Source organism: Eumetopias jubatus, unplaced genomic scaffold (assembly GCF_037043125.1).
Source record: "Eumetopias jubatus isolate StellerSeaLion01/CBP00866 unplaced genomic scaffold, mEumJub1_p1.0 scaffold_12, whole genome shotgun sequence".
Taxonomy (NCBI): domain Eukaryota; kingdom Metazoa; phylum Chordata; class Mammalia; order Carnivora; family Otariidae; genus Eumetopias; species Eumetopias jubatus.
This window is the reverse complement of record NW_028274818.1, coordinates 50,293,875-50,321,252: the sequence shown is the minus strand read 5'-3', so window position 1 is coordinate 50,321,252 and position 27,378 is coordinate 50,293,875. Positions and strand designations below refer to the sequence as shown.

At 49.0% G+C, this 27,378-nt stretch overlaps 1 protein-coding gene across 2 annotated transcripts in view; it reads right to left on the bottom strand.

Annotated features, from left to right (window-relative positions):
- Positions 1 to 27,378, bottom strand: part of ASTN1 (astrotactin 1) — a 305,327-nt gene that overhangs the window by 8,643 nt on the left and 269,306 nt on the right. For both annotated transcript variants that reach the window (XM_028092079.1, XM_028092081.1), the window contains exons 17-21: positions 21,460 to 21,728; positions 15,536 to 15,669; positions 11,516 to 11,667; positions 10,298 to 10,433; positions 4,841 to 4,941 (exon numbers count right to left, since the gene is read on the bottom strand). In XM_028092079.1, coding sequence (XP_027947880.1) covers positions 4,841 to 4,941; positions 10,298 to 10,433; positions 11,516 to 11,667; positions 15,536 to 15,669; positions 21,460 to 21,728 — 792 coding nt within the window. The remainder of the gene's footprint in view (positions 1 to 4,840; positions 4,942 to 10,297; positions 10,434 to 11,515; positions 11,668 to 15,535; positions 15,670 to 21,459; positions 21,729 to 27,378) is intronic.

The window sequence follows — 27,378 nt, the reverse complement described above, 5'->3', positions numbered from 1 at the left end:
CTCCGTGTCCCTGTGTTGGCAGAAACTTGCCTGAAGCATTCGTCCACACAGAGGAATCCTCCCATGCTCCAGGCCCTCAGCCTCTCTTGACCTCCTGCAAACAATTTGCTGTTCTCTGTGTATATATGTAAGAGTCCCCCCACCTTAAAAACTCACCTGCCTCTTCCTATTTCCCCCAGCTCACTTCCTGGCCATTCTTCTACATCCGTGGAAAAACCTGGCATCTCGTTCATTCTCCACTTCATTTCTCATCACTATTTTGGGTGAATTCACTGTCCATATGAAAGACCTCTTTAAGACTAGAACCACCCCACCCCGCCCCCCAGCTGCCAAGAGTCAGTCATTGTCTGAAACCTTCTCCAGCTTTGAAACAGTAAATCCCAACACCACATATGGTGAACACAACCTCCTTTCAAGCCTCCTGTACTTCCCTCCATCAGATCTGTCCTTCAGCCCCCAGGTCTTTTGGCTCCACCACTCCCTCTGGGCATCAGCTCTGTATCTATATCCTTCTCTACCTGACATAATCCACAGGGCCCATGGCCTGTGCCCTCAACCATCTTGCTCCATCCTTGGCCTCTTCTGTGTCTTCATCTAGGATGCTGGGGTCTGCTGGGGGACAGTCCAAGCCATTGAACTAGGCGGTTCTGCTCAGCCTGCCTTGGCATGACTTTTTTCTTTCCTGCTCCAAGCCATCAGCAAATCCTTTTGGTTCTACCATCAAAATAATTTAAAACCAAACCACTTCTCGCCACCTCTCTCATGAGCATCCTCTCTCCTCTGTCCCTGCCATTGCCTTGGCTCCCCACTGGACCTGCTACTTGGAGTCCGCTTTCAGCACAGCAGGTGAATGAGCCTGTGAAATGCTAAGCCCGATCATGTCCCTCTTCTGCTTGAAGTGCTCAGTGCTTCCCTGCTTAGTCCCAGGCCGAGTCCCCATCCCTGCGCTGGGCCCCTGGGAGCTCATCTCCACCTTCTCTCTTCTCCATCCCTTGCCACCACAGGGGCCTCCTTTCCCATCTTCAAACACACCAGGCATCTCTGTTGTTCCTCTATCTGGAATGATCTTCCCCAGGGTATCTTTGTGTCTTCCTTCTTCACCCTCTTCCCAAACCACGCCAGTTAAAATGCTGCCCTGTGCACTGCTTATCCCATTTCCCTGCTAGTCAGTCTCCATAACATTCATCACCATCTGAAATATTTGTTTTACTATCTGTTTTACTATTTGTTTTGTCCCCCATGCTGAAATCTAAGCTCCAGGAGGCAGGGGGTTTGCCCCCTAATGCCTAGACCAGGTATTTAGTCGGGGCTTAATATGTGTGGTATGATTTGGTGCATTTATGAAATCTGATTACACAGTTTTTGAAAACAAATTCTGAGTCCAATTATTGTTGTTTCTGTAGTATCTAATCCCAGGGCTCAATAAGTGCCAGAGGAAGGAAGGGACAAGAATTTATGTTTGGCATCAGGAAAGAAGGATGGATGCTGGGGGGAGTGATGGATGAGAGCTGGCCTTCTCTTCACGAAGCTTCACAGAGAACTCTTGCAAGGCCATGCCCCTGCCCGGAGATGAGGCTGGTCTTATCGCTGACACGAGCTTGTTCTTCCCCGGGAAGGACGCTCTCAGTAGAACACGGGTGGCAACTCACTTGCTCAGTGGCTTTAGTGTCATGATGTGGTAAAATTCTTCATAGAAAGTATCTGGTTTAGGAAAAGTATTCATATAAGGAGTAGTCTGGCTTCCTGATGGATCATTAGGAGCTGAGGTCATCCTCTGGGTCACTTAAAAGCTAATTCCCATTTGTTGTCAGGTTTAAACTCAGACCCAAGTAAGTTATATTTATGATCACCATTTGGGTTTGAAGGAGGCAAAGCATATGGTTTTTCGGTAGAGCTGCTAGAACTGTATTAATTTGTGAGGATCCCCTCAATGAGTCCACCTCATTAACCTGCACGTTTGCCCTGTACAGGACTCCCTCCTGGTGGAAGAGCAAAAGCACATGGGGATGCTACCTCATTCTCTCAGCATGAAATTGACTTTTCTGTGCCCAGCTGGTCCGCTGGGATTTCAGATACTCTTCTTTGTCGGGGAGCCCACGTGGGCGGAAGCACATCTTGATTCACTTTGGGGGCTGGAATTAACCCAAAGGAGCCCCACAGAGAAACAGAATAGCGGTCTTTCCAAGGCACACTACTCTATGTTGACCCCTCTTTACTCCAGAGTTGCTGTCTGTCCATCTATTTCTGCAGGTAGCAAATCTACCTGCTCATCACCTCCCTGATGCCCCACCACCAGCCTGCTGCCTATTTAGCAGGCAAGTCCAAGGTGCCTACTGTGGCCGGCAAAGACACAAGCAAGTTCTCCAAAACAGAATTAGCTGGGGCACCTTCTCATCACCTGCTCCTCTCTGGCTTGGAGTAAGAAATCAACAGATGATGACCTAAGGGTACCAGGGGACCTCTCCAGACAGCCTCTCATCTGAGGGTTTTCAACCCCAGACTCTGCTTTCATTAAGGGATTTCGAGACCTTCAAAAGTCATTTGGTCCATACCCTATAAGCCAGGCAGCACTCACTCCGGGGAGAAGCACATCTGTCTTATACGTAAAGGTCTCCACTCCACTGGAACGTCCCAGTGGATTCTAATAATCCTGAACAGGAGAATTTTTTTTTTCTACCTAACTTGAATACTCTTTTTTTTTTTTTTAATGTAAGTCTTTTTTTCATTCAGAGACAAAGAAAGGTTTTCACTCTTTTACACAATGACCTTCTAAATATCTGATTTAACATCGTGGGCAAAATGGGAATTGATGTCAAATAATGAGTCTGAGTGCTGTCTCTGTTCAGTGCTCACTTTGTGACCCTGGTCAGCTGTTCACTCGACTCTGCATCTCATTTTCCGCATCTATACAATGGGGGCAGTATTCTATCCATTCAGTAAATCCTTATTGGGTCCCTATTAGAAAGCAGACTCTGCATGGTTAGTGGCAGCATTTCCAAATTAACAGAAACATTGATGCTGGAATTCTAGGCTGAGCCAGTTTCAATCAGGGAAATATTGTGGCTAAGCACATTGCTGGTACCCCTGAAATCATTATGTCCCCTGACTCCTGCTGTATCAGGTTGACTACGAGGGGCATGATGTTAGAATATATCCTTCCTAGCATTTACTGAACAGTTACTATGGGATGGGCACTTAAGAAAATACTGTAAATTCACTCATTTAATTCTTACTAGAATCATATCAGGTAGGGTACAATTATCCCTTCCCCCATTTTATAGAGTAGTAAACTGAGAGATGATGTGAAGTGAACTGCTCAAGGTCAAGTACATAGCAGGGCAGGAATTTGAAGCTGGATGGTCTGACTCCAGAGCCTAAGATTGTCTGTAACCAGTCAGTCACCATGCTGCCTTCCTTCTAAGTGTTAGGGACACAATAGTGAGTAAACCAAACCAGACTCTGCTCTCCTGGAGTTCACTGTCCAGTGAGGTAGATATTGAACACACGATTCTAATAACAGAGATGAATGTGCTGAAGTAAAGTAACATGATACTGTGAGAACATCTAGCAGTTGCCCTTGACCTCTTCACTGTCCTGGGGAAGGGACACTTGACCCAAAATCTGCAGGCTGAGAGGAGCTAGTTAGTTAATCAGGGGTGGGGGTGAAGGGTGTTCAAGGTAATGAGACGGACATGTGCAAAGGGCCGGTGGTAGGAGTGGGAATGGTGTGGAGGACCTGAGAAAGGCAGTGAGGCTGAAAGGCAGAGATCGATGGGGAGAGTGGATGAGAAGAGGCTGGAAAAGTGGGCGAGGGTCACCTCATTTAGGTCTTAATGTGTCTGTTAAGTATTTTGGTCTTTGTCACAAGAAGAATGGCAATCCATTAAAGAGTTTTAAGAAGGGGTCTTAATATGATCAGATTCCTGAGTTGAAAAGAACAGTGTCCCACACATTAAATGAGGCGATAAATGTGAGAATCCTTCCAGAAGCTGTAAAGTGCTACAACATTGGTGATTTTAGTTAAGGTAGGTCTGGGCACTCTCTCCCCTGTGATCTTGCATCACCGTGCGCACCCCTTGATCGCTGTGGGCTTGTGCCCCTCATGGGCAGCCTGATACACTTGGAGAGTCAGGAGTCAGGAGTCAGGAGCCATCTCAGGCAACGTGAGGAGCCAGCAATCGGCTTGGCCACACTGTTTCCCTTTCTGAAGGGAAGGAAACCTGAAACCTGCATGCCTGAGCTCTCTGCGATGGCCCATGTGTCCGCTCAAGTGCAAATCAGAGCCCGCAGTGGTTGGTCGGAGCCCTGTTCTTGGTGTGAGAGCCGCGCGGAAGGGATGCCCAAGATGGCCAAATCCTGGTTGTGGATGGCATGTGCTAAGCTTCAGAGCAGGGGACACTATCAAGACCCGCCAAGGGGCATCGGGAGGAAAGGGAGTTCCCGCAAGTGTGCTGTTTGCACAGATGTCCACATCTGTAGCCTTTCTATGTTTTAATTCAAAAGAACTCTGCTGATGTACACACACATATGAAGAGAGGAATCCCAAAGGCAAAGGTCACGGGACTCCACCACGTACCTAAGCACCTCGTGTGTTACTGTGCGTGCCCGGGGCTTTTGCCAGTGTGTCCTCCCGGCTCCCTGCCCCCCAGTGTGTGAGATAATGGGATACCATGAGGATCTCTGCCGGAGGCCGAGGTGGAGTACTCCCAGATACGTGCCTTGAATTCTCCCCCTTCCCCGTGGAACCCCAGGTTGTTCTGTTTGACTCCCTAGCTCTCGCTTCCGTCATGGCGAGGGGAGGCCCCTGGGGTGTCCCTCTGCAGTCTCTGCTGTCACTTACCCTGGGCCTTGACATCGTCCACCACAGGGCAGGGGGTCTTCACGATCACGTCGCTGGGCCTGGAGCGCCGTCCGGTGTTGTCCACTCCCCACAGGGTGAACCTGGCAGACGGGGGAGGGCGTCATTAGCAGAGAGAAGCTGAGGCCCGGGCTGATGGCCATGCTGAGCTGGGGCGGGTTTGCACCAGGGCACAGAGCAGGGGTTCTCAACGTGGGGCCCTCAGACCCACAGAATCAGCATCACCTGGGGACTTGGTAGCAATGAAAACTCTCCCGCCCAACCCCAGACCAACTGAGGCAGGCTCTCACAAGCCTTCTAGGTGAGTCTGATGCCACTTACATGCTGATGGCACCGGAGCCGAGGGAAGGAGTAGAAACCTGGGTCAGAACTCGGGTTGGGTTTGAAGCCCGGCTGCTGAGAATGTGATGACATGCCTGGGGGCAGGGCCGGGACCACACCTGGGGACTCCGTGGGAAGCCTGGCCTCCTGGCTGTCAGGCAGGTCTGGGCCAGCACTGGGCTTGCCCTCCTCCCTACACCAGGCGGCTCAGTCCGTCCCACTGGCCTCTCCTCCTTGGTTCAGATCTACCTTCTTGCCTGGTACGAAACCCCGCCCTGACCTTGCGACCAAATTCCAGCACCCTGCAATGTTTCTCTCCCTGCCACCTCCTCTTCTCTCCTCCTCAGTCTGAGTGGGCTCTTTGCATCACACCAGCCCCACACAGCTTCCCAGGGGCTGCCTGGATCCCTAGTAGTGGCGCCCCCCGGAAATGTTTTCATCTCTGGTCCTCCCACACAACTGATCGGCCCAGCTGGTATGTACTGTTTCTAGAATTGTGGCTGAGGCCACCAAACTGAAGCTGGGGCATCTGTCTGGAACCTTGCTCTGTTCCTGAGTCTTGTCCTACAACCCGCGTCTCAGGCCAGGTCTCAACTCCTTCCTCTGCCTACCTACTCCAGACTCTCTTGAGCTAAGGTTCTCAGGGATGGGCCCAGAGGCAGCCAGGACAGCCTGCAGACCTGCGCCTGCCGTCTGGGGTTCCCACACATGGACACGGTTCCCCCCCACACACACCTCTGTCACCACCATGGAGCAGGAGTGCTAGGGAGAGAGAAATGAGAGCCTCGAAGGATGGCCACCATCCTGCAAGCCGTGCTGGGACCGACCTCTAAGGTCCGAGTGAACCCCTCTCTCTCACAAGAGACGCTGATGCGTGGGAGGTCCGACTCCCCCCTCCAGAGGTGGGCCATCTCATCTTTGCGGCAGACTCTGCCCTGACTCCACCGGGGGCAGGCAGTTCTCACCAGAGTCGGGAGATAGGAAGCCGCTTCTCTCCCGCACCAGTGCACGGGCACCCTGCTGCTAGCGCCGGCGGGCCCCCGCACCAGGGCTTCTCTTCCTTCCTTGCCCCTCCCCACCCACGTGTCTGAGCCCGCGCTCCTGTGTCCCTGGCCTGGTTTCTGTGGCTGCGATCCAGCCCGCCCGGTGTGCTATCCTCTGTGAGACAGCTCTGCCTTGTCCTTTCCTCTCCACCTTCCAGGGTCCTGAGCACGGCCAGCGCTGCAACCTGATGTGAGGCTGCCCACCTGTCTGTTTAACGTCACCTGCCCTAGACAGTCTGCGGCTGGGCTCCAGCCACTTTTTGTGACCCACCATTACTTGGCCCTTTAATTTCTAGCAGAGTCCCTGGACTGAGATGAGAAATGTCCTGAGCCTCGGGCACCGAACTGGCTATCAGAGGGACCCTCTGCCTCGGTGCCCGGGAGCCTGGGACGTGTGACCCCCCACAACGCCCACCCCGGCTGCTCCCACTCCTGCGGGCAGCTTCGCTGTGTGCCCTCCTCGTGGTAAGCTCCTCACTAACTCGATCGGATCCCGAGCTGGAATGAAAATAAATGCCTGTGCTTAAGTGAATTCTCACATTACTCTGACGGGGTAATTAGTACAAAAGTTAGGGTCCTGAGCCCTACTATTTCTAATAGCAAAGCAAGGTGTTAGGAAAGAAGCTGCTCCCCCTAACCTCCTGAGCAGAGACGGTCCTTATCCTAAGAGCTCTTCCTCAGCGGGCCGGCCCCATAGGCCCTGGAGGGACGCTGACAGCAGCCAGCTTAAATGGACCACCAAAGCCCAGGGGGCACTTTCCATATTTTCGTGGGGAAGGACTGCTCCGTTCATGGTCAGCATTCCGGTTTCCACCGGCGAGCACTCGTAGGGCAGTAAGAAGGTGAGCTGGAATGAGGACAGGAGAGGGAAGCCTGACTCCCCAGCCGGAGGGCTAATGGTGGGAGTACGCTTGCCGCCTCGCCCAAGACTTGTGGGCCCTTTCCACCGCCACCTGGCTGGATTGTTCAGCTCGTCCTTAGAGTCTGTGATGACACCTGCATGGTGTGTGTGTGGGTGTGTGAGAGAGCGAGGGTGAGAGTGCGTGTGAGAGAGAGGGGGTGTGTGGGTGTGAGAGCGAGAGAGAGTGTGTGGGGTGTGAGTGTGTGGGTGTGTGAAAGTGAGCGTGAGAGAGAGTGTGAAGGTGTGTGAGAGAGTGTGCGGCGGGGTATGAGTGTGAATGTGAGTGTTTGAATGTGTGTCAGGGTGTGAGAGTGTGTGTGTGAGAGGGTGCGTGAGTGGGTGTGAGGGTGCGCGCACGTGAGAGTGTGGGGGGATATGAGAGTGTGTGAGGGTGTGTGTGTGAGTGAGAACCGACAAAGCCTGGCTCCGGCTCCTGAAACGTGGTGTGCAAGGAGCACTCTGGCCCCCGTGCCCAGGGCTGGCTGCCTCGCGGGCTACTCTCACGCGTCCCTGCGCACGTGTGGCGGTTTCTGCTGAAGGCTCCAAGTTCCACTCCCCCTCCCTTTTTTTTTTAAAGATTTTATTTATTTGAGAGAGCGAGAATGAGAGAGAGCACATGAGAGGGGGTAGGGTCAGAGGGAGAAGCAGACTCCCCGCTGAGCCGGGAGCCCGATGGGGGACTCGATCCCAGGACTCCAGGATCATGACCTGAGCCGAAGGCAGTCGCTTAACCCACTGAGCCACCCAGGCGCCCCATCCACTCCCCTTTTCCGAACTGTCCGTCGGCTCCCGCTCGCTCCCAAAGGCAGTAGTTCCTCCTGTGAGCACAGGCTGGGACGAGGGGCGTGGGCTAGAAGGGGAGTCACCTCTCTGCTCGGGCCTCAGTTTCCTTCTCTGTAAACTGAAGATGTCGAACCAGACACACTTTAAGATCCCTTTCAACCAGGGAATTAAATGTTTTTGTACTGTGGACCCAGAATTCTCTCAATCGCACAGGCTGACAAAATAAGCCAGCTACGCTGAAACGCCCTTCCACCTCTGTGGAGCCCAGGTGAAGAGCCAGCTCCACGCTTTCACGTGAGGAAATGAGATCATGCGGCTAGAACCTTCTGGTAGCCTGGAGTGGCTGCGGAGTGAGAAGCAGTCAGCGAAGAAAACGCAAACCCTGATTCAATTCTTAACCACCGCCACAACCCAGACAACCAGCTTGCGACTCTGTGTTGCTGAAACTCAGTTTCCTCAACTATGACATGAGAGCAAGACCCCAACCTCACAGGGTCCCCGAGGGTTCCCAGGGGCTCCTGCACCCAGTAAGCACCCCATAAGTGAAGGCCGAACCCTCCCTTTTAATGATAAGGAAACTTCGTTGCAATCCTGCTTACAATGACTAGTGCTTAGAAACAGAACCAGGCTGGGGGCCATGTGTTTCCAGCAATTAATCCGGGGCTCTGTCCTCCTACCAGGCTCTGAAGGTCTGGCTTCAAGCTACAAGGAGGCCCGGCTCTCCCAGGCCCTCGGAGGCTCTCTTCGCGTGATCTGCAGCGCCACCTAGTGGAGCTCCATCTAGCCGGCGGCTTCTTCCCTCCGCCCCAAGCACTCTGACTTCATCGTCAACACAGACAGAAAGCTGGTGCTTTACGAGACTTAAGAGGGCAATGCTGGAAGTTCACCAAAGACTGCAGAGAGGGAGAAGGTATCAGTCTCAGGGCTTTGATCAGGAAATGTGGCCAAATCAGGCCAACGTGAGGAGGGTCCCAAGATGGGTGAGGGCTGGTTCACAGGAATTTCAAAAGTCCTAATTAACAGCTGTGACTTAGTGACAGGAATTAGGGAGCTCTTATTATAAGTGAGAACTCCAGTTTCACTGAGTTTGAGGCATTTTACCGCACCGTCCTTAATCTTTCCTCCTTTTGCCTATTTCCCCTCCTCATAAAGGGCTACACCTGCCCAATAGCAAGAGAGCTGCTAAAAATCCTAAGTTGGTCAGCTTTCCCTTGTCGTGGAACCATCCTTTCCATTGCTCTGTATTTTCCAGCTCCTCTAGAATATCCCTTGTCTTGACATATTTTACTAGTATGGCTCCCTAGTTACATCTCTTTCCAAGATGGAAGCCATTCAGCCTGAGCATCTCGTTCATCTTGCAGTCAATGCCACTCACATTTCTAGTGCTTTTCACCTTTGAATTCTTTACCTGTGGAAATGGAGATGATTTATTCTGGCTACTCTGACTCTATTCCTGTGACCTCATCTGTAAACTGTAAACTGTTTTTCATACCAGTGGGGTCAAAAGGTCCCAGAACTACATCACCAGGAATTCTGCCTTGCCTGCCCTCCCTGTTTTCCCATCATGACTTAGATTCCCTCAACCTCTCTCCTCTCACAAGAGCGTCTTTAATGTTTCTGCTTCACAACTATTTTACTATTGTTCCAGGAACACAGGGAGAAATGAGGAAGCACTCCCATAGAGAACAGGGCTGTTCCAAGTGCCATGAGATAGGAGTCCACCATATTATCCTTGGAGAAAAATGCTGCCCATCTCTACCTCTATAAACTATTTCAACGTCACTGGAGCTAGCTTTCTAAAGCTGAGTTCTTGCTATTCTATTATTTCATCTAAAAAAATTAATAATCTCCCTTGACTTAGAGTATTCAGTCTCTTTTTCCAGAATCACTTTCTTCCATTCCCTTTTACTCACCATCTGCTTCCACTCGATTGGACTACTTGCTACTCACCTTCATGCCTCTTTGCTTTTGCCCTTGCTGGTTCCTCAGCCTGCTCTGCCTTTTCCCACATCACTCTACATACCGAAATTCTACACGACCCAAGTGAGTGATGTCCACTCTAATTAGAATTAGCCCTTCCTTTCCCTTCTCTTTCTACATGTTCCTTGTTCTTCTATCTAGCCTCTATGTCTTCCTATCGGATGTTAAATTTAGCTCTTTGTATATTTCCTTTCTGTGTTGCAAACTCTTTGAAGGATGGGGCTCTCTTGTCTTTCTTAATCCTCCCTTTCCGGTCCCTAGAAAGTTCTCTATAACGCCGATCAGGGTAAGACTTGAGAAACTCAAAATATTTCTCTGAGTTTCTGAAGGAACTCAAACACAAAAAGGAAGGAGCTCAGAGCCTCGGGACGTTCAGGGTAAGGAAAAGCCAGGCAGGCGTGTGTCACTCACATGTAGATGGTGTCCGGTTCCAGACATCGAATGATCAGAGAGATAGTGGTGAGCTGCTTGTCTGGCACCTGAGCAGGCATGGCACAAGGAGACTTTGCTCCGGAGATGATGTCGTCCACAAAGCTCAGTACTGTTTCTGCTCCGGGTGGGGGAGGGGAAGGAATGGAAAAGGCCATGAGAAAGAGTGCTGGCCAAGCAAGGAGATGGCATCAGTTCAATGAGAACTTAACATTAGAACTGCTTGGTCCCCAGTCTTCTCAAATTCCTAGTAGAGAAAAAAGACCTAGAAGGAATTTTCTTTTCTGTTTCATGTTTAATCAATTTAGAGCCATTTGTCCGGAGTGAGTTCAGACACAACTACGGCAAGATGTACACACATGTGTGAGCTCTTTTATGAAATGTTCTTGGCAAGGGTAGGGAGCAGCTGCTGAGGGCAATGGTCCCTGCCAGCCCTTTGCAGTACCTGTGTGCATCAGGGACAGGGCCTTGGGAGGAAGCAGGAGACGGCTCCCCATGCCTGAAGGCCGTGCTTATGTCTCCCAGCCTCGCTGACCATTTTCGCAGAGCTTATTCACCCTGCATCAGACTGTGGACGCCACCATCCTGTGGGGTACCACACTCATGCGTAGGTTTTAGGGATGATTTATGTTGACCTTTCCCTACATGTAGGCAGCAAAATACTAGGGCATGGAACATTGTTCATGGGGTGTTTCCACTTCTTGAAGACGTCCCTCTTCTAGCTGGACCTGACAACTGCAGAGTTTGCTTTAGGACAAGACATGGGGTAAGCACATCTGTTTGCACATGCTTTTGCCCAGAGGGGGGTTACTAGCAAAGGAATTTTTTTTTTCCTGTAATCATGGCAGTGGTTAGCACAGAATTGTTTCCTAATTGTGGGCTAGGATAACTAGCGTACTGTATTGTTGTTTCTTTGTGAGTGTGCCTAGAGGCAATGAAATGGACACCTCTTTAATAAACAAAAAGAAAAACAAAATCAAAACAAGACTTTGTCAGATGCTCACCATGCAAAAACTCTTAAATGGACGAGATGGCTGTTCTTGCTTCCCCACCTCCGGCCCCCCCCGCCCCCCCACCCCCACCCCCGCACTGCCCTTGGACACCGGGGACCCAGAACATAGGCCAGGAGGCAGGACGTTTTCCTTTTCTCTTCTTTTTACCAATGGATTAAGATGAGCCCATGAAGTTGGAGAGGCTCACCTGTCTCCACTTTGGAGTGGTCCATCCTGTCAGTGACCTTTTCCTGACGGATGAGGTAATCTACAATCTGCACCCCGATTGGAGGCTCTGAGTGTTCCCACTCTAGGACCACGAGGGTGCTGCTGGGCTCATGAACTGTGGAGAGTCTCAGCCTGAGTGCGAGACAGGAAGAGACATGACATGGGGACCTGTTGGGTCCTGCGATGCCCTTCTGATACTGGCCACCTTCTCAATTGTTACACCCTCAAATCTTCCTTCTAACCTTTCTTAACCAACCACTGCAACGATCTCTCTGAGCACCTGTCTCCTTCACTACAGAGCAATGGTTCTTGAAGGTCCCTGGAATTTTATTACTCTTAAATGCCTTTTACATATTAGGAACTCAACATCTGTTTGCAAATAAATAAATAAGTAGGTGAATCAAAGATGAATGAGCACCTACATCTTATAGGGTCAGTGGGCAGGGCTTTCTGGGTGGCCCTGTATAGGGCTTGCAAATATAATTTCTGGATTTGCGCTTGAAAATAGGAGAATGTGCCTATAAAGCTCATGCCAAGGCTCACTGAGGTGGTGTCTGGGAGAGCCCTGCATTAACAAGGCTCAGTTTCCATAGCGTTACCAGGATCTGCTCTGTGGGGGGAACCCTGGCTTCCCCTCTTGCTATGGGTACTAACATATTTTCTTCCTGACACCTTCTGCTGGCTGGGCCTTGCAACAGGCTCGGTTTGGAGGCTATGCTCCTGGGGGGCTTTACCAGGCAAGAGAAAGGTGACCACATGTCAAGTTCTCCTCGGGGTGATGTCCTGTGGCTGCAAACTTGAGCTCTGCTTTCAGGTTCTTTTTTTGTTCTTGGATTTCTTTGACTATCCTGATTCCCGACTCCAGTCTTTCTTTGTTTTTCCCAATTCAAAGTCTCTTCCTTCCATGCAAATTGTCCATTTTCACCGCTCTTTTGCCTTGCCTTCTCATACGTCCTTGTGCCTTGCAGAGACTCACTACACATTATTGATGTTCGTGGTACGGATCTCCTAATGGTTCAAGTGGTTTCAATTTGTTACCTTGTTCTGACTTCATACGTATATCTCAGATTTCTCACTTGCCTCCAGTTCCGGGTTTCTTTCTAGACCACTGGCTTCTGGGGATTTTCCTGGCTCCTGCTCATTCCAGTCTCCATCCGTCACATGCCATCCCTGCCATTCACCCTCATCCTTGGTCCCCATATCCCACGACCTCCCATAATCATCGACCTCTGCTCTCTACTCAGCTCACAGATGCCTGTCACTGGTCTCAGGGGGTCATTGTGCCAGGTGCTACAGATGGAACACACCAAGGCAACGGTCAATTTCAATTCAGCAAATGTTTGTTGAGCACCTATTATGTATCAGAATGTGCTTGGTGCTCAAGATGCCGTGGTGCTCGAGCCAGCTCCAGCCCCTTCTTTTTTTTTTTTTTAAGATTTTATTTATTTATTTGACAGAGAGAGAGACAGTGAGAGAGGGAACACAAGCAGGGGGAGTGGGAGAGGGAGAAGCAGGCTTCCCGCGGAGCAGGGAGCCTGATGTGGGGCTCGATCCCAGGACCCTGGGATCACAACCTGAGCCGAAGGCAGACGCTTAACCAACTGAGCCACCCATGTGCCCCATAGCCCTTTCTTTTGTGGAGTGGTCAATAGAAAAACATACAATTATACATGTGATTATAATAATGTGTGATAAGAACTTTAAGAAGAAATCACGGGAGGCTGTGGGAGCAATAGCAAGGAATTCAACCAGTGGGAAAATAATGCAAAACACATGCTCCTTAGTGGCTTACTATGAAGGAGTGCATAGTTTGCAGATGACATGAAAGATGGAGTAGACCCAAAACAGTGCGGATATTGACGAATTCATTAATTAGAGTCATATGCCGAGTGCTATTTTGAAGAAAAAAGCATTAGGAAGCTTAAATAAGTAACTAAGCCTTTCTGAGAAGTCAGATTCTGTGAAAATGCGGACCAAAGCCGGCCTCTACTGAGAAACAGCAGCACGCATGATTTACATAGACTCGTGTAAAACCAGAGTGCATTTCTATTTCCAATTACCAAGAAACGTTCAAGAAACTAAGGTCTGCTACTAAAAGAAGTGATTAAAGTTGACAAGAGAAGTGAAGTCCTTAATAGATGTTCCTGCTTATGGAAATTTAGCCCAATTTGATCTTTAGCAATAACATACAGTAAACGCAGATTTAGAAAGAAAATCAGCCCTAAGACACCAATGGTTGGATCTTGTGTCCAACTGATGATAACTGTTTAGTGGCCTCAGTGTTGTGTCAAAAATGAGGTAGTTTTCTTAGTGGGTGAATCCATCTAGAAGCACCGTCTGCTTCTAGTGGCTCCCTTTATACCAAAAGAAAGAACCTTGACTAATAATGACCTTGATTCTCCTTTGACTCAAGAGGTCCAAGTCATGGCCGTAAAGAGCAAGAAGCCAAGCACTGATGTAACTAAAACTACCCATAGAGAGAGGGCATGTGGACAAGAGAAGACGTTGGTTTGCGCTGATCGTCTCCTGTTGTGTCTCATCTTTCTTGGTTCTCTTCCTGTTCAGTCCTGGCTCTTTGATGCCCACCAGCACTTCCCTGCATCAGGCCGGAGGGCAGCATCCGCACAACCGGTCTCTCATTTGCTGGTGTCCTCCTGCTGGCTCGTTCCTGCTGACTTCGCCCTCGAATTCCCATGGGTCCTGATTCTCCCTTTGGGCTTTTTTTGCCTCAACAACCCACGGGACCATGCGACGCCAGTGGTTCCTGCCAGCACTCCTTACTAGACACCGTATGTCTGTGTGTCACTCCCAGTACAGATGTCACAGCAGAGGCTAAGGGGGTGCCTGCCCCAGGCCTTAGCCCGTCAGGATTTACAGGGATTTGGCCAGTTCTGTGCAGCCTTCCCCTGAGGGCAAGGAAATTGGACATGTTCTTCCTGAACCACCTTGGCAACCCTTTGTACTCTGTTCACCCCTCAAATGCAGACAGCCCCTAATACTCATCTCTGACCCTCTCCTCTTTCCAGTTGATACTTATTCAGGAGGATCCTTTCTCATAGCTGGGGTTCCATTGCTCATTTCTTTGGGGTTGATTTAAATCTTCTTATCTCTAGTAGATGTCTAGTTCTCCAAACTGTCTTTCCCTCTGACCACTGAACATCTCAGTAGAACTGCCCTGCTATATCTTCAAGATGGGTCCAACTGGACACAGCTTCCTCCTCAAACCTGCATGTCCCCGGATGCTTCTCTTCTCAGCTGTGGCTTATTTGTCTTCCCAGCCACCGAGGCCAAAGTCATAGGTCCATTCTCAAATCCCTCCTTCTCCCTCCCACACCAGCAAGTCACCCATAACCCCCCTCCCACCCGCCCCCCCCATTGGTTCTATCCCAAATCATCTCTCCGTTGTGTCCTCTCAACACTATGGTGGCTGAGATCATGGCCTCTTAGCGGTGGCAGCTCTGCTTCCTGCTTGAGGGCCTTGGAAAAATCATTCAGAGCATCTGAATACATTTCCTTGTCTCTTAAATGGAAGTGATAACAGTACCTAACGGCTCCACACAGAGCTGCCACCCAGGAAATGTGTCATTGGCCTAGTAGAGTCTCACTACCAATCTCTCACTTCCTCCCCAGCAACATCACTTTAGCCCTCTGATCTTCTGGCCATGCCGTCCTACCCTCTCTACCTTCAGGGAGAAACTCAAGTGCCATCTCCTTCATGAAGCCTTCACCATGCCCCCAATTCAGACTTGAACATTCCCTTTCACACTTGACTTAAATGTCTTTGATAACTCTTATCAGACCATGTCTTCTCCTTTGACACTCTGCGTGCTGCATCTCTAAGACTGAAAGCTCGCTGAGGCCAGGAGCTGCCTCGTGTTTTTCTTCCTGTTCCCTGGCCCCCAGTCTATTGCTTTGCAACAACTGGATGCCCTGTAATACACATTTGCAGAACCGTGCAGAGGCGGGCACGCAACAGAGAGGCAGAGAAGGGGAGTCATACACAGGCTGTGGGAGAGGTGCACAGGTGGGGAGTCCATCCGCTCCAAAAGCTGTGGAGTCGCATCGACACCAGTCCTCGATGACATCTCCAGTCCCTGAGCACCAGAGTGAGCTCATGGTGGCCTCCTGCAAGAGCTGCAAGAGAAGGAAGAGTAAGTGTCCAGGAGCCAGGGCTGGGTCACCACCGTCAAGAGACAGAATCCAGGCTTTGCTTGGTTCTAGATTACTTTCAGCCAGTAGGCTGGGGCACCACTTCACCACTTTTCTGATCTAAAATTCCTACCCCAGGAGACCGATTCTGGGAAACTAGACCTCGCAGGACCTCCCTGGCGCTGCTTTCTCCTTAACGTGCCAGTTCACCCCTATGGTTGAGGGCTGTCACCTTGGAAGCAAGTCTTACTTCTCCCTTCTTCTCCATCCGTCGTCACTCCATACCCAGGGCCCTAGCAACAATAACCTCTCGACCATCCACTGCCCTGACCCCTCTTCTCTCCACCCTTAGGCACTTGGCCCTTTCTCAAATGCCTCTCTGTGCATCCTCATCTGCCCTCTGCATCCTGCCCAGCACTGCCCCTCTGCCGCATTCCTTCAGCGTGCCTTGTGCCCCACGTACAATATTTATGCAGATCTGCCTTGAGTTGTGCTTGAGTGTGAGGCCTCTCTTTCCTGGTAGAAGGTAGAAACAGAGCAGCAACCAGGTGAAGAACTGCGCTCCAGAGCTGTCTGCCCTGGGTGAGGACTTCGGCTCTGCAAATCACTGCCATGTGACCTGGAGCAAATTAGATCAACTTGGTTTCCTCAGTGGAAAAATGGGACAGAAACAGCACTCTCCTCATAGGGCTGTTGTGATCATGACCCAAAATAATATAGGCCAAAGGGCATAGAATAATACCTGTGCTGTGCACGCATTAGTCACATATAAACAGTACAGCAGTCATCAGTAAATGTCAGCAATTATTATTATGTTCGAATGACAGGCTTGGGTCTTCTGTGGAAGCATACAAATGCCACAGAGCCTAGGACAATTCTTTACATACAGTGATTTCACGGCACATATTCCCTATTTGATGAAAGGACAAAAAGATAAAATTAGACTAGTCAGGGAACAGAACTTGAGATGGGACAATTCCCTGGTGAGGAAGAAGATCCTGACGGGCACTGACCCCTCAGCGGGGCCCTGCTGCCTCTACCCCAGCCCAGGGACAGGGAGAGGGCGAGGCTGGCCACAAGGTGTGTGGCCGTGCCCTCTGGCCGAGGTCAGCTTTCTCTCTGGGTCAGCTCACGGTCTGCAGCCTCTGTTTTTCCTTTGAGTCTCTTCTCTCTGACCCACTCTTACCACACCCACACAGAACTGGCAAATTAGAGAAAGGAAGCAGCCATCTTGGGAAATTTTAGGCCAAAAACATTGGAAGTGGGGGGCAGAGGGGATGGAGGGAGGAAGGAAAGAAAGAAGGAAGGAAGGAAGGAAAAGGAAGAAAAGCGTAAGAAAAAACTGACAGATAACCCTACAAAAACTGAAATGTCTAAGCTGCAAGCTAATACCCTAAGTTACATTCTCCCAGAACTTCACATAAGGGTTCATAGTGACCCCTCTCCCACCCTCCTACTCCCAGACTGGGAGCTCTGAGGGAGCAGGGACCAATTCTTGGTTATCAGGATAATGTGTGTGTAGTTTTAGAATTTCAAGGCCCTTTTAGGGCTAACACTGCAGTTTGAGCTCCACGGTAAACAGGATTTACAGTGGAGGACACTTGGAGTCAAAGAAATTAGTGACTTGCTCAGGGTCACAGGCTAGTGAGTGGGGGCCACCCCAGAGCCTGGGCTCAATGTGACTGATTGTCCGCCGGCTCCCAGCAGGAAGCCCGATGCACCGTAGGTGCTCACTCCATGTTTCACCTGACTGAACCAAACTCAAACCAAAAGTATACTTTCTTAAGCTAGGAAAACCGACTTCCGTTGAGAGGGGTAGAATAAAGAGGAAATTGTGGCTGCCCGCGTGCAGTCTTCAATCAACAATTACTGGCTAAGCACCTGTAAGGGTCTGGCTCCTGTGCTAAGCATGAAGGATACAGGGTGGCATTAGACATAGTCAGCCCCTGCCCACATACATCTTGCAGCCAAATAACAAACAAAGGAACAGACAAAAGTTACATAAGCAACCAGATTAGTAGGACTGGTGGTAAGGGCTCCAAAGGAAAAGGGTGACTTGGGACAGGAGGGAAAAGGAAGGGGGATAATCTCACAGAGAGGTTTGGGGAGGCCTCCATGAGCGTGTGTGTTCTCATCTGCACTGAAGGACAGATCACGAGTTATCTGGTCACGAAAGATGGGGAAGTGTTCCAGGTGGAAAAACCAATATTAAGATGACTTCAGCCTGGGTGACACTTAACATTTAAAATCAACCGAGTAAAAAGGCTCTCTTGGCTGCAAGAGCCAGAGTGAAGGACAAAGAGGTGCTCAGCAAGTGGGAGGGGGTGGGGCCGGTTACAGAGACCCTGTGGTCCATGGTGAGGGGTGGTGTCCCATTCTAAGAGCAGGGGAGAGTGTTTGAAACAGCGGAGAAACATGATCCGATTTTCAACCCAAAGAAGTAAGGACCAGGGCGTCTGGGTGGCTCAGTTGGTTGAGCGACTGCCTTCGGCTCAGGTCATGATCCTGGAGTCCTGGGATTGAGTCCCGCATCAGGCTCCCCGCTCAGTGGGGGGTCTGCTTCTCCCCCTGAACCTCCCCCCTCTCATGCTCTCTCTCTATCTCATTTTCTCTCTCAAATAAATGAATAAAATCTTAAAAAAAAAAGAAGTAAGGACCAACACTTATGATGACAGACATTTCTTCGAAAGCTTTAACTTTCCACCTTTGGTTCACACAATTCCACAAGTTCCTACTCCCTGAATCCTGGGCTATCGGTAACTGTGGAAGGTAGGCTGGGGTAGAAGAGGGGAAATCAAGAAGGAGCCCTTCTGGAAAGGAAAAGGAAAAAAAATTACATTTTTCTTGGTATCTAGAATGTGGCAGGCATTGCATGAGGATCCTCATTTGTTATGAAATTTAATCCCGATTCCCAAAAAGAAATAGGATTTTCCCATTTTTGTTCTTATTTTGTTTTAGGGAAAGCAGCTGAACTTTCAGGCCAAGTTCACCCCTCCGTTCATTCCTCCATTTATTTATTTCATTCATTTATCCAGCGGGGTGTCAACTACATGTCAGCTAGGAGCTAGGATTCCATAGAAGAATGAGTGCTTCTCAGAGTCTACAGGACAAATACATAAACAAATACGTCAGCACTCGTGACAGCAGGTGATACGTGCTTCAGAAGATGCAGGGACACAGACAGTGGGAGCCACTTGAAGGAACAGGGGCTGGCCTGGGAGAACAAGGGAGGGCTTGTTATGGCTGTGGATGCTTGAGCTGAAACCTGGAAGTACTGCCATTGGCAGAAATGTAGGAGAGGCTATTCCTGCGAGAGAGAGAGTGACAAGTCTGAAGGGCCAGATGCATGACAGAAAATGTGTTGTGTTTAAGGAGGTACCAGGAGTTAAAATTTGGGGGATAGAATATAAAGCATAAAGTAGACACAACCTAACCATGTAAGCGAGGACCAAATTGGACAATGAACTGCCCTTATAACGATATGCTAAGGACTCTAGATTGTATTTAACAGATTCTGCAGAGCTACTGAATTGCCCTGCTGCAATAAGACCTGATGTCTGTATCAGACAGAAAACTCTGACTGGTCTCACAGGAAAACCAGTAAGAAGCTACTGTAACAAGAAGATGGTGGCCTGCTATTACAGTGGAAGATGGTGATGAAGGTACAATCACAAAAGGATAGATTCAAAGTATTTGTAGTCCCTGGTGATGATAGATACATGTTAGGGAGTGGCAAGAAAAGTCAGGGAAGCATACTTGGCCTCCAGCTTGGGCAACTTGGTAGAAAAGAATCCCATTCACCGAGACTGAAGCACAGTGGTAACTGTTTGGGGTGGAAGATGTTGGGTTGGAGACACCTGGTGGGTTATATAGTTTGACCTATTGGTTTCTAGACTGTTTCTAATCACTAGACTGAAATATGGCATCATAGATGATCTAGTCCAACAGGAGGCCAAGAGAGGTTAGAAAATTGGCCCCAGACCTACCAGAGGGGTAGAGATAAGAACACACACCGAGTTTACTGGTGTCGTGACTTAGCACCCCTCTTCGTTCACTTTTTCACTCCATATCTGCATTCTTTGTGAGAAAGGGAAAATTAGAAGGAAGAGTGGAGGAACAGAGAGAATGAACAGAGAAGACAGACTATGTCTAAGGAATGAGAGAGAAGAAACATGGGATGGTGACGGGAGCACCTTGGGCCACCTTGTCTATGTGTTCAGAAATTACAATGTTCAAATATGACCAGATGGACGATCTCTCCCAATCCCTCTCTTAAAACCAGTGCAGAGAGACAGGGAAGGGCCAAGGTCTGGCAAGTAGGAGATCCAGAGAGGGAGATGCTAAAGACACGAATTCCTTCAGCTTTCCCCTTTTACCCACGACGCCCCTGCAAGACGCTGGGAGTCCTTGTCCTCCTCTCCCACCCAGCTCTTCCCTACTTTGCAGCTTCGTGTGCCTTGTCCCATAGGGTGGTGCTATGAGTGTATTCCCTGCCTCTGCTAGTCCAGGCCAAGTGCTCAGGAGCTCTTGGGGCACCAGCTGCAGCGGCCTCGGGTGCTCCCAGAAGACAAAGTGGGGCAGGTAAGGGCACTGGATTAAAGCCACTGCAGGTTTGGGTCTCCATGGTGACATCAACCCTTGCAAGCCACCCTTCCGTGGTCTCCTTGCCCCAGCTCTTCTTCCCCAGTCACTTCCATCAGAATGAAGAGGAATTCACAGGCCAAAGGAACTCCTTTCGTTCCTGTGAGGAATCTTGCTTTGAACTATCATTGGCAAGAGCAGCATACACGTGCAAAATCCCTCCTTGCTGGCGGAGCATCACCTATGAAACAACTGTGACACACCAGGTGTCCTTAAAAGGGGAAAGAGAAAGCAATCATCACCCTGCCTGGATGGACACAGCTCTCAGGCAGGTAAGGAGCTCTCTGCTCTGACTCTACTATGGTCTCGTCCCTCAAGGTCACCTTTGCCTGTAGCATCAGAAGCCCTGCACCCTGAGCTTTTGTGTTTTTATTCTTGTCATTGTCATCATCGTTGCTGTTGCATGTGTTGTGACCCACTCTGTTCTTTCTGTCCTTGAGGAGATCAGAGAGCTAGGGGATGAGCTAAGCCACTGTCTCTGCCACAGTTCTCCAGCTTATCCCTTTGGGTCCATTCATTTTCTCGTAGCACCTTTGGAAAGGGAACCACACAGGGAAAGGAGGGCTGCTTGGGACATGTCATAACCTAGCAGTATAATATAAGACAGAAGATTTGCTTGGATGTGGGGTTTTGTGGTCTTTGTTCTTAGAGTCAGAGCCATGGACAGGACACCATGCCCCCCAGGCTAAGACCGGACCCTTCCCTTTGGAACCTATGCCGACACACTCTTTCTAGCCTCGCTGCAGTCAATCCAGGCTTGGGATCTGTTAGGGGAGCTGGCATTCCCCCCCATAACTGTCCCCTGAGGCTTTCTGAACAATGACTTTGGTGACTATGAATGTCACGCCTCCTGATCTACCTTCTTCTTCCCAGCCCTTGTTGCTCAAGAATCTACACAAATGCTGAGTTGTGACTCCTGAGTCATTACCATGGGTGTTGTGGATGCACTGATTTGACTTAATATGCAAACATGCAAATCTAAGCAAATTATGTGCCTGGATCAGCTAAACATAAAATCTCAGTATCCCTAGTCTAGCACGGAACTCAACTACACCCTGTCACCAAACCCCCACCCCGGCCATTTGGAAAGCCCTCTGTTGTTGTTGATGCTTCCCTGAGTCCCAGGCCTCTTACCCTCTGGGTCTGGTTGTTGGTCACCAGTTCATAGATGGGGGCTGCTCTGGTCACCTCCAGCAGAACTGGCTCAGCAGGAGTGTCAGGGCTGGATGTCACATGACACAGGGGGCAGGATGAGGGGCATCGTCCTTTGCTCTGGCATTCCATGCGGACTCCAGCCGCCATGCGCTTGGTGCCAGACTCTGACAGGCTGGCGATGTATTCTGGGAACGTCAGCACCTTCGGGTCTCTTTCCCGCTCCTCTGACTCGTCGGATGGGGAGTTGCCTGCCAGACACAAAATGAAAAGGAGCAATGAGGCAATGAGGCAAAAGAGCAAGGCCTTGCATGATCTTGTGGCCCCTGAGTGCTGGAGTCAAATCCCAGAAAGGTCACAAAACGTCACTGTTAAGGATGTGACTCTAACGTCCCAGTCAATGTGGGGAACCCGTCCTCCCCGTAACCTATCAGAGTTGGAAACGGCCTTCCAAATGTGAGATCAGGTTGTTTCCTTTTGGAGAACCCTCAGCTCCACCGATCCCCTCAGAGGGATGCATTTGCAGTGTCTGCAGGATCTACGACTGTCGTCAATAATCCCAACAGTAACAACAGTGATTAGCCCAGGACTCAGTTTCTTCATCCATAAAATGAAGATATCCCTTGTCCCTAGCATTGTGCGATGAATAAACGGCAACATGTTTTTAAAGTACATAACACAGTGGCTAGTGCATGTCCAACCATCATCATAAGAGTTTAATCATAACTGTAGGTAAGATTTACGCAAACTATGAAGTGAGATCTGTTCCAGACCCCCTTTAACCCTTTATAAGAACTCTCTGCATGGAGTTCTTACCATTGCACCCATCTTATGGATGAGGAAAGTGAGACCAAGAGCCTTAAGATCACACGGCTAGTATGATGTAAGCGCTGGGATTTGAATCAAATTTTGTCGGATTCTAAAGCCTTTAAGTCACTGGGAAGGCAGAGGACTTTTCTGTTTTATTATTCATCAATGCACGGAACACAGGAGGGAGTTTGGGTACTCCAAAGCACTCCAAAGAGATGGATTTATAACGTCCTTGATTGATGAGTGAAAAGTAGTTAGAGAAATTGTCGGTTTATTTTTGGTGACAAAGATGAGAAATGTCTACCTGAAAATAAGTAATACTTTGTTCCCTGTGGAAGAAAACACGGCTTGATATTTGTCTTCCAAACCTTCATGATTTCCCATTTAACTTATTCGTGCTAGATGAAGTTGGAAGTACAGTCCACTGACCAAAAGCCCTTGGGCTCCACAAGAGATCCCAGACCCTTCGTGACACAGCTACAGGCCTGAACATGAAACAATTTCGTAGAGACCACTGGGCTTCTAGAAATAAAGGGCAGATACAGAACATTCGTTCTGGTCATCTTGAACCGCTCAGGAATGTGGTACTTGATGGGCCCAGATCTTTGGGGGAAATGGCTGGAAGGGTTTGCAAAGGGGTTTCAGAAGGTGACTGTGAGCTACAACTCACTGACTTTCTAACAGGGTTCTCTCTTGTGGGGTCCAGGGAGTTCTCTGCCCTCCTCCCTTGTGTTTGCCATGTAATATGAGCCCATTTGCAAACGTCATGAGACATTTCAACACTGTTGTTTCCCAGATGAATATCCTCAGTATGCGGATGAGGCATCTTCCATCCAGAAGCTCCCCTGACATGGGACTCCTTCTGCACATTAACACAAAGGACTCACTCAGTGACTATAAATGTGAGCTATAATTTATTTCACATTTGCAATTTGTTTAATAACAAACCCAGAGTTGAAATGAAACCTTTCCTAGGTTATAAGAACTGCATAACTGCACACACCAAAGCAAAGAATGGTGTTATCAAACAGGAGCCCACACCGGCCAGCCCCAGAGTCACTCAGAGCCACATGTAAATCTTGACTGACATTCAGGTTTAGGCACATCAGTCAAGCCCGTGGCTGGGAATATTTGTAAAGTGAGCACAATCTAGCAGGACTTTCCTCACCTAGCCCCTGGCCAGGCCTCAACCTTCTTCAACAGCTAATATGAACCAGGCAGAGATAAGTGAGGTGAATGAGGTCTTGGATTCTTGAAATGATTTCTAGAAAAACAGGCCGCCTTTCACTGGGAAAGCAAATGAAATTAAAAAAAAAAATCAGAAAAGACACAGTGTTTCTTTTCAAGATAAAGTTTAAAAAATTTTGCTATGCAAACTGTGCCAGAGAGCTTGAGGGTCTCTTGGAGGACCAGGGGCATTTCATCAACCCACAGCCCTCCTTGTTGAGAAAGGATTCAACAGGGACTGGGAAAGAGTTCCCACGAAATGACCACTAGATGGGGATATCAAGTCTAAAATGCTCTTCTGTGAGAGGATATAATCTGCGATGAATTCTATGGGGCCACTTTGGCACCACGGAAAAACTTGTGGAAAAGTAACACCTGGCTACTTAACAAAGTTTGTTGTGGTACCATTTTTTTCAATGAAATAGTAAAATATTAATGAGTAACATAATTCCATAAAATGTATCCCTAGGAGAAACATACACAGCGAGAGACAGAAGTAACTGAGAGAAAATTAAAATCCCCCTGGATATCCTTCACACGGAGTAAAATTTACTTCAAGGGGGAAATAATCTGCCACCACATTCCTTTTCTCTCACCTTTAATCCCCAAATACCCAGGAACTCCGCCGCCTCCTGGCCACCACACACCCCATACACATCCCTCCGTAGGCCGGGGGGCCCCTTCATTACTTAGGATGCACCGTTCTGACAGACAGATGCGGCCACTAGAGGGCACTACATCCCCAAACACAGTGGAGCTGAGTGCCCACCTCCCTGCCCTCCCGCACTCCCTCATTAAGGCTTGTAATTGCTGTAAACATTTGAGGGGCTGTTCCCTGGCGGCAGTCTTCTGACTATCCCCATTAAAATCAAGACTCAGTGAATCCTGCTCAATAACCTCCAGCCCCGGATAGGTGCAAGGTTAGGGAGAAGAGAGGCATGGAGAGGAGGATGCAAAAGAAATGGTGGCAGACCTCCAAACTCTTGTTTTAATCCAGAATCCTGTTTTCCTTCTCCTGAAAATATTCAGGTCCTTAGAAAGCGGGCCTGCTGAAAGGCCCCTCCAGTCCCTTCGTCATGCAGGACGGAGCTGTCTAGAGAGGAGCTGGATTTATACCGAGGTGATGAGCAGGGAACTCCCAAAGCCATCTATTCAGGCTCCAGCAAAGAATAGAGATGTGTCTGTGAGAGAGATTTTTCAAAGAGGAAATGCATTTTCCATGTGCAGTTAAAGACGCAATTGGGAAATACTCCTTAAAATGATGGAGTCCGATGATGAAAGCTCAGATAAATCTCCCTTTGCCCAAAGAGAGCACCTATAACCATCATGTCTGTGGTAAGGGAAAGAGAAGTCCAAACCTTAAAATCTTCAGGAGGGTCTGATCTTTGACATTTGCTTTTAACCCCCCCTCAGTGTTGGGGTGGGCAGCAGAGAAGCCGGTGTGTGGAGAGTCACAGGGAGGAGACCCCACCTTATTTCCTTAAAAGATTATAATAGGCAAAGGTGCCTTCTGGTCCAGAACACCCAGGTGTGGCCCCCTCTGATTCCTGTTTGCAGAATTCATCTCATTGCTCTCAGGGAGGCTTTGGAGTCCAGCCATGACACTTAGCTTTCTTCTAAGTAGAAGAACAGCCAACCTGGAATGTAGTTAACAACCCCAAAACTGCAAAGCATTTTGCAAATACAGTTTGCTATAAATAAATGCCATTTGCTTTAGGCTAAATCTGTATCCTACAGCACACAGTGGATGAATTTCCCCAATAGAATATTGTGGAATGAGAATATTGGCATCCTCAACGTTCAGAATCTCATTGTGGATGTGCCCATGGCCTTAGGCATGTACATCCTGACCCACCTAGACTCAGGAACAATACGAGGATGATAAAAGCGACTGACCCATCCTCACACAGGGTCTGCTTTGCTGGTAGGAACCGACAGGTCATGGAGGTGGATGAGTCATTATGAAGGAAATTGGTATGATTCCTGTAGGATTCTGGGACTGCTTAAGACTCTCTCTCCTGAGTTGGTGCCCAAGGCAATGAGATGCTAATGACATCACAGCTAGAACTACAGAGGTAGTTCATTAGGCAGCAAAGAAATCAAATGCAAACTAATTAGATCCTAGCTCTTGGAGACAGCTTAGGATCTACGGGAAAGAAAGCTTGACATGGGGCAAATGTGGCACAGCCGTGGCTAACTGTGCCCTGGAGCCCACCGGCACCCTGCCCTGCATCCCCTCCCCAGCCTACTCCTGTTCACACAGGGTGTCCAGGAGTTATCTGAATTCACACTTCCGTCCACGCACTCCGGCTCGGATCAGTCTCTCCGGATGTTCGGTCACGTCCTTGGACAGAGAGGTTCAAGTCACCCAGGATGACTTAAACTCAACTCCTAGACTTGTCATAAGACAGTCTCTGAGACCTGAATAAAGTACAATGTGATGGATTAATAATCAGGTGAAAGAGGAGACGGCATAAGCTGGCCACTTCTCTCTACTCCTCTGTATGAGACAATGAATGCTTGGGGCCAGTAACTGTGTCTTTAGCTTGGAAACTCCTTTACCTAGTTCAAGTGTATCCATAGCCATCATCTGTCTTTCTCTCTCTCTCTCTCTCTGTGTGTGTGTGTGTGTGTATGAAGGGTAAAGGGGGAAGGGTAAAGGGGGTGAATATAATAACTCGTGATCATAGATTTAAAATTTAAACACAAGTCAAACATAAAGAATACAACCAAGCCATTTGTAAATAGCTAGCCCCTTTCTAAAGCTTTAAACAATCAAGCAGCAAGAATGAAGCATTATTCCAACAACAGCCAACTCTCTTGTCTCTCGCCAGGACCTCTCCCATGAGTACAGCAGAGCCTCATTAGTAGCTTGCTTGGAAATCCACCTGAATGTCCAAGGGGCACCTCAAACTCAACGTATCCCCAACTGCGGCGGTCATTCCACACTGTCCCCAGCAACCTGCTTCTTGCTTGAAGGTGCTAGCTCAGCAAATCGCACTGGCTTCCTCGTTGCTCAACATGGAAGTCTCTCGGCTTCCTCGTTGGTTCTCCCTTGTCCTTCAAACCAATCGCCCAGTCTTCACACCCTTTACCTCCCTGAACCAACCACTCCTCTGCTCGCCTACGGCTGCCCCCATGCCACAGTGGCTTATGGGGTGAAGTGTGAGTCACACTGCCTGGGATTGATTTCTGACCTTCTCACTTGCAAGCTGTACGATTCGGGGTGAGTTTCTTAATTTTGCTGTGCCTGGGCTTTCTCATATATAAAAAGGAGATAATAACTGAACTGATTTAGTAAAGCTGTGGTAAAGATTAACTGACATAATCCATGAAGAGAGTTTCGCGGTGCCTGGGATGGACTGAGTACTCTCTGCAATTAATTCTTCTCACAATGCCTTGTCTACTTGCCTACCCCGCCCACCAGCCACACCATCAGATGGGCTCCTTGGGGGCCAGACTGTATCTTGTTCTTCCAGTGTCATAGCCCACAGTGCCTAACAAGTAGCTAATGCATTCGGCAACTCATTAAGCAAATATTTATTGAATGCTTACAAATGTTTGTCGAATTAATAAATCATTCATAATGACTTGTATACAAAGTGACGAGGCACTAACAAGACAGGCTGGGTTTCAATTCATTCCCCTCCTTGCTGTCCTGGGTTCTTTGGAGATTTTTCTAGTTTTCTCCTAAAAAGGAACATCAATCCAAAGCAAGTTCCCCTCCTGTCAGGTACAAATGTGACTTGGCCTGAGATTATCTAGTTGCAAAGATTTGAAGAAATACTGCAGAAATACATCTTGCAAATTGTGTGAAACACACACAGGCATCCCAAAGTTATTGATGAGCATGGAGTTATTTAC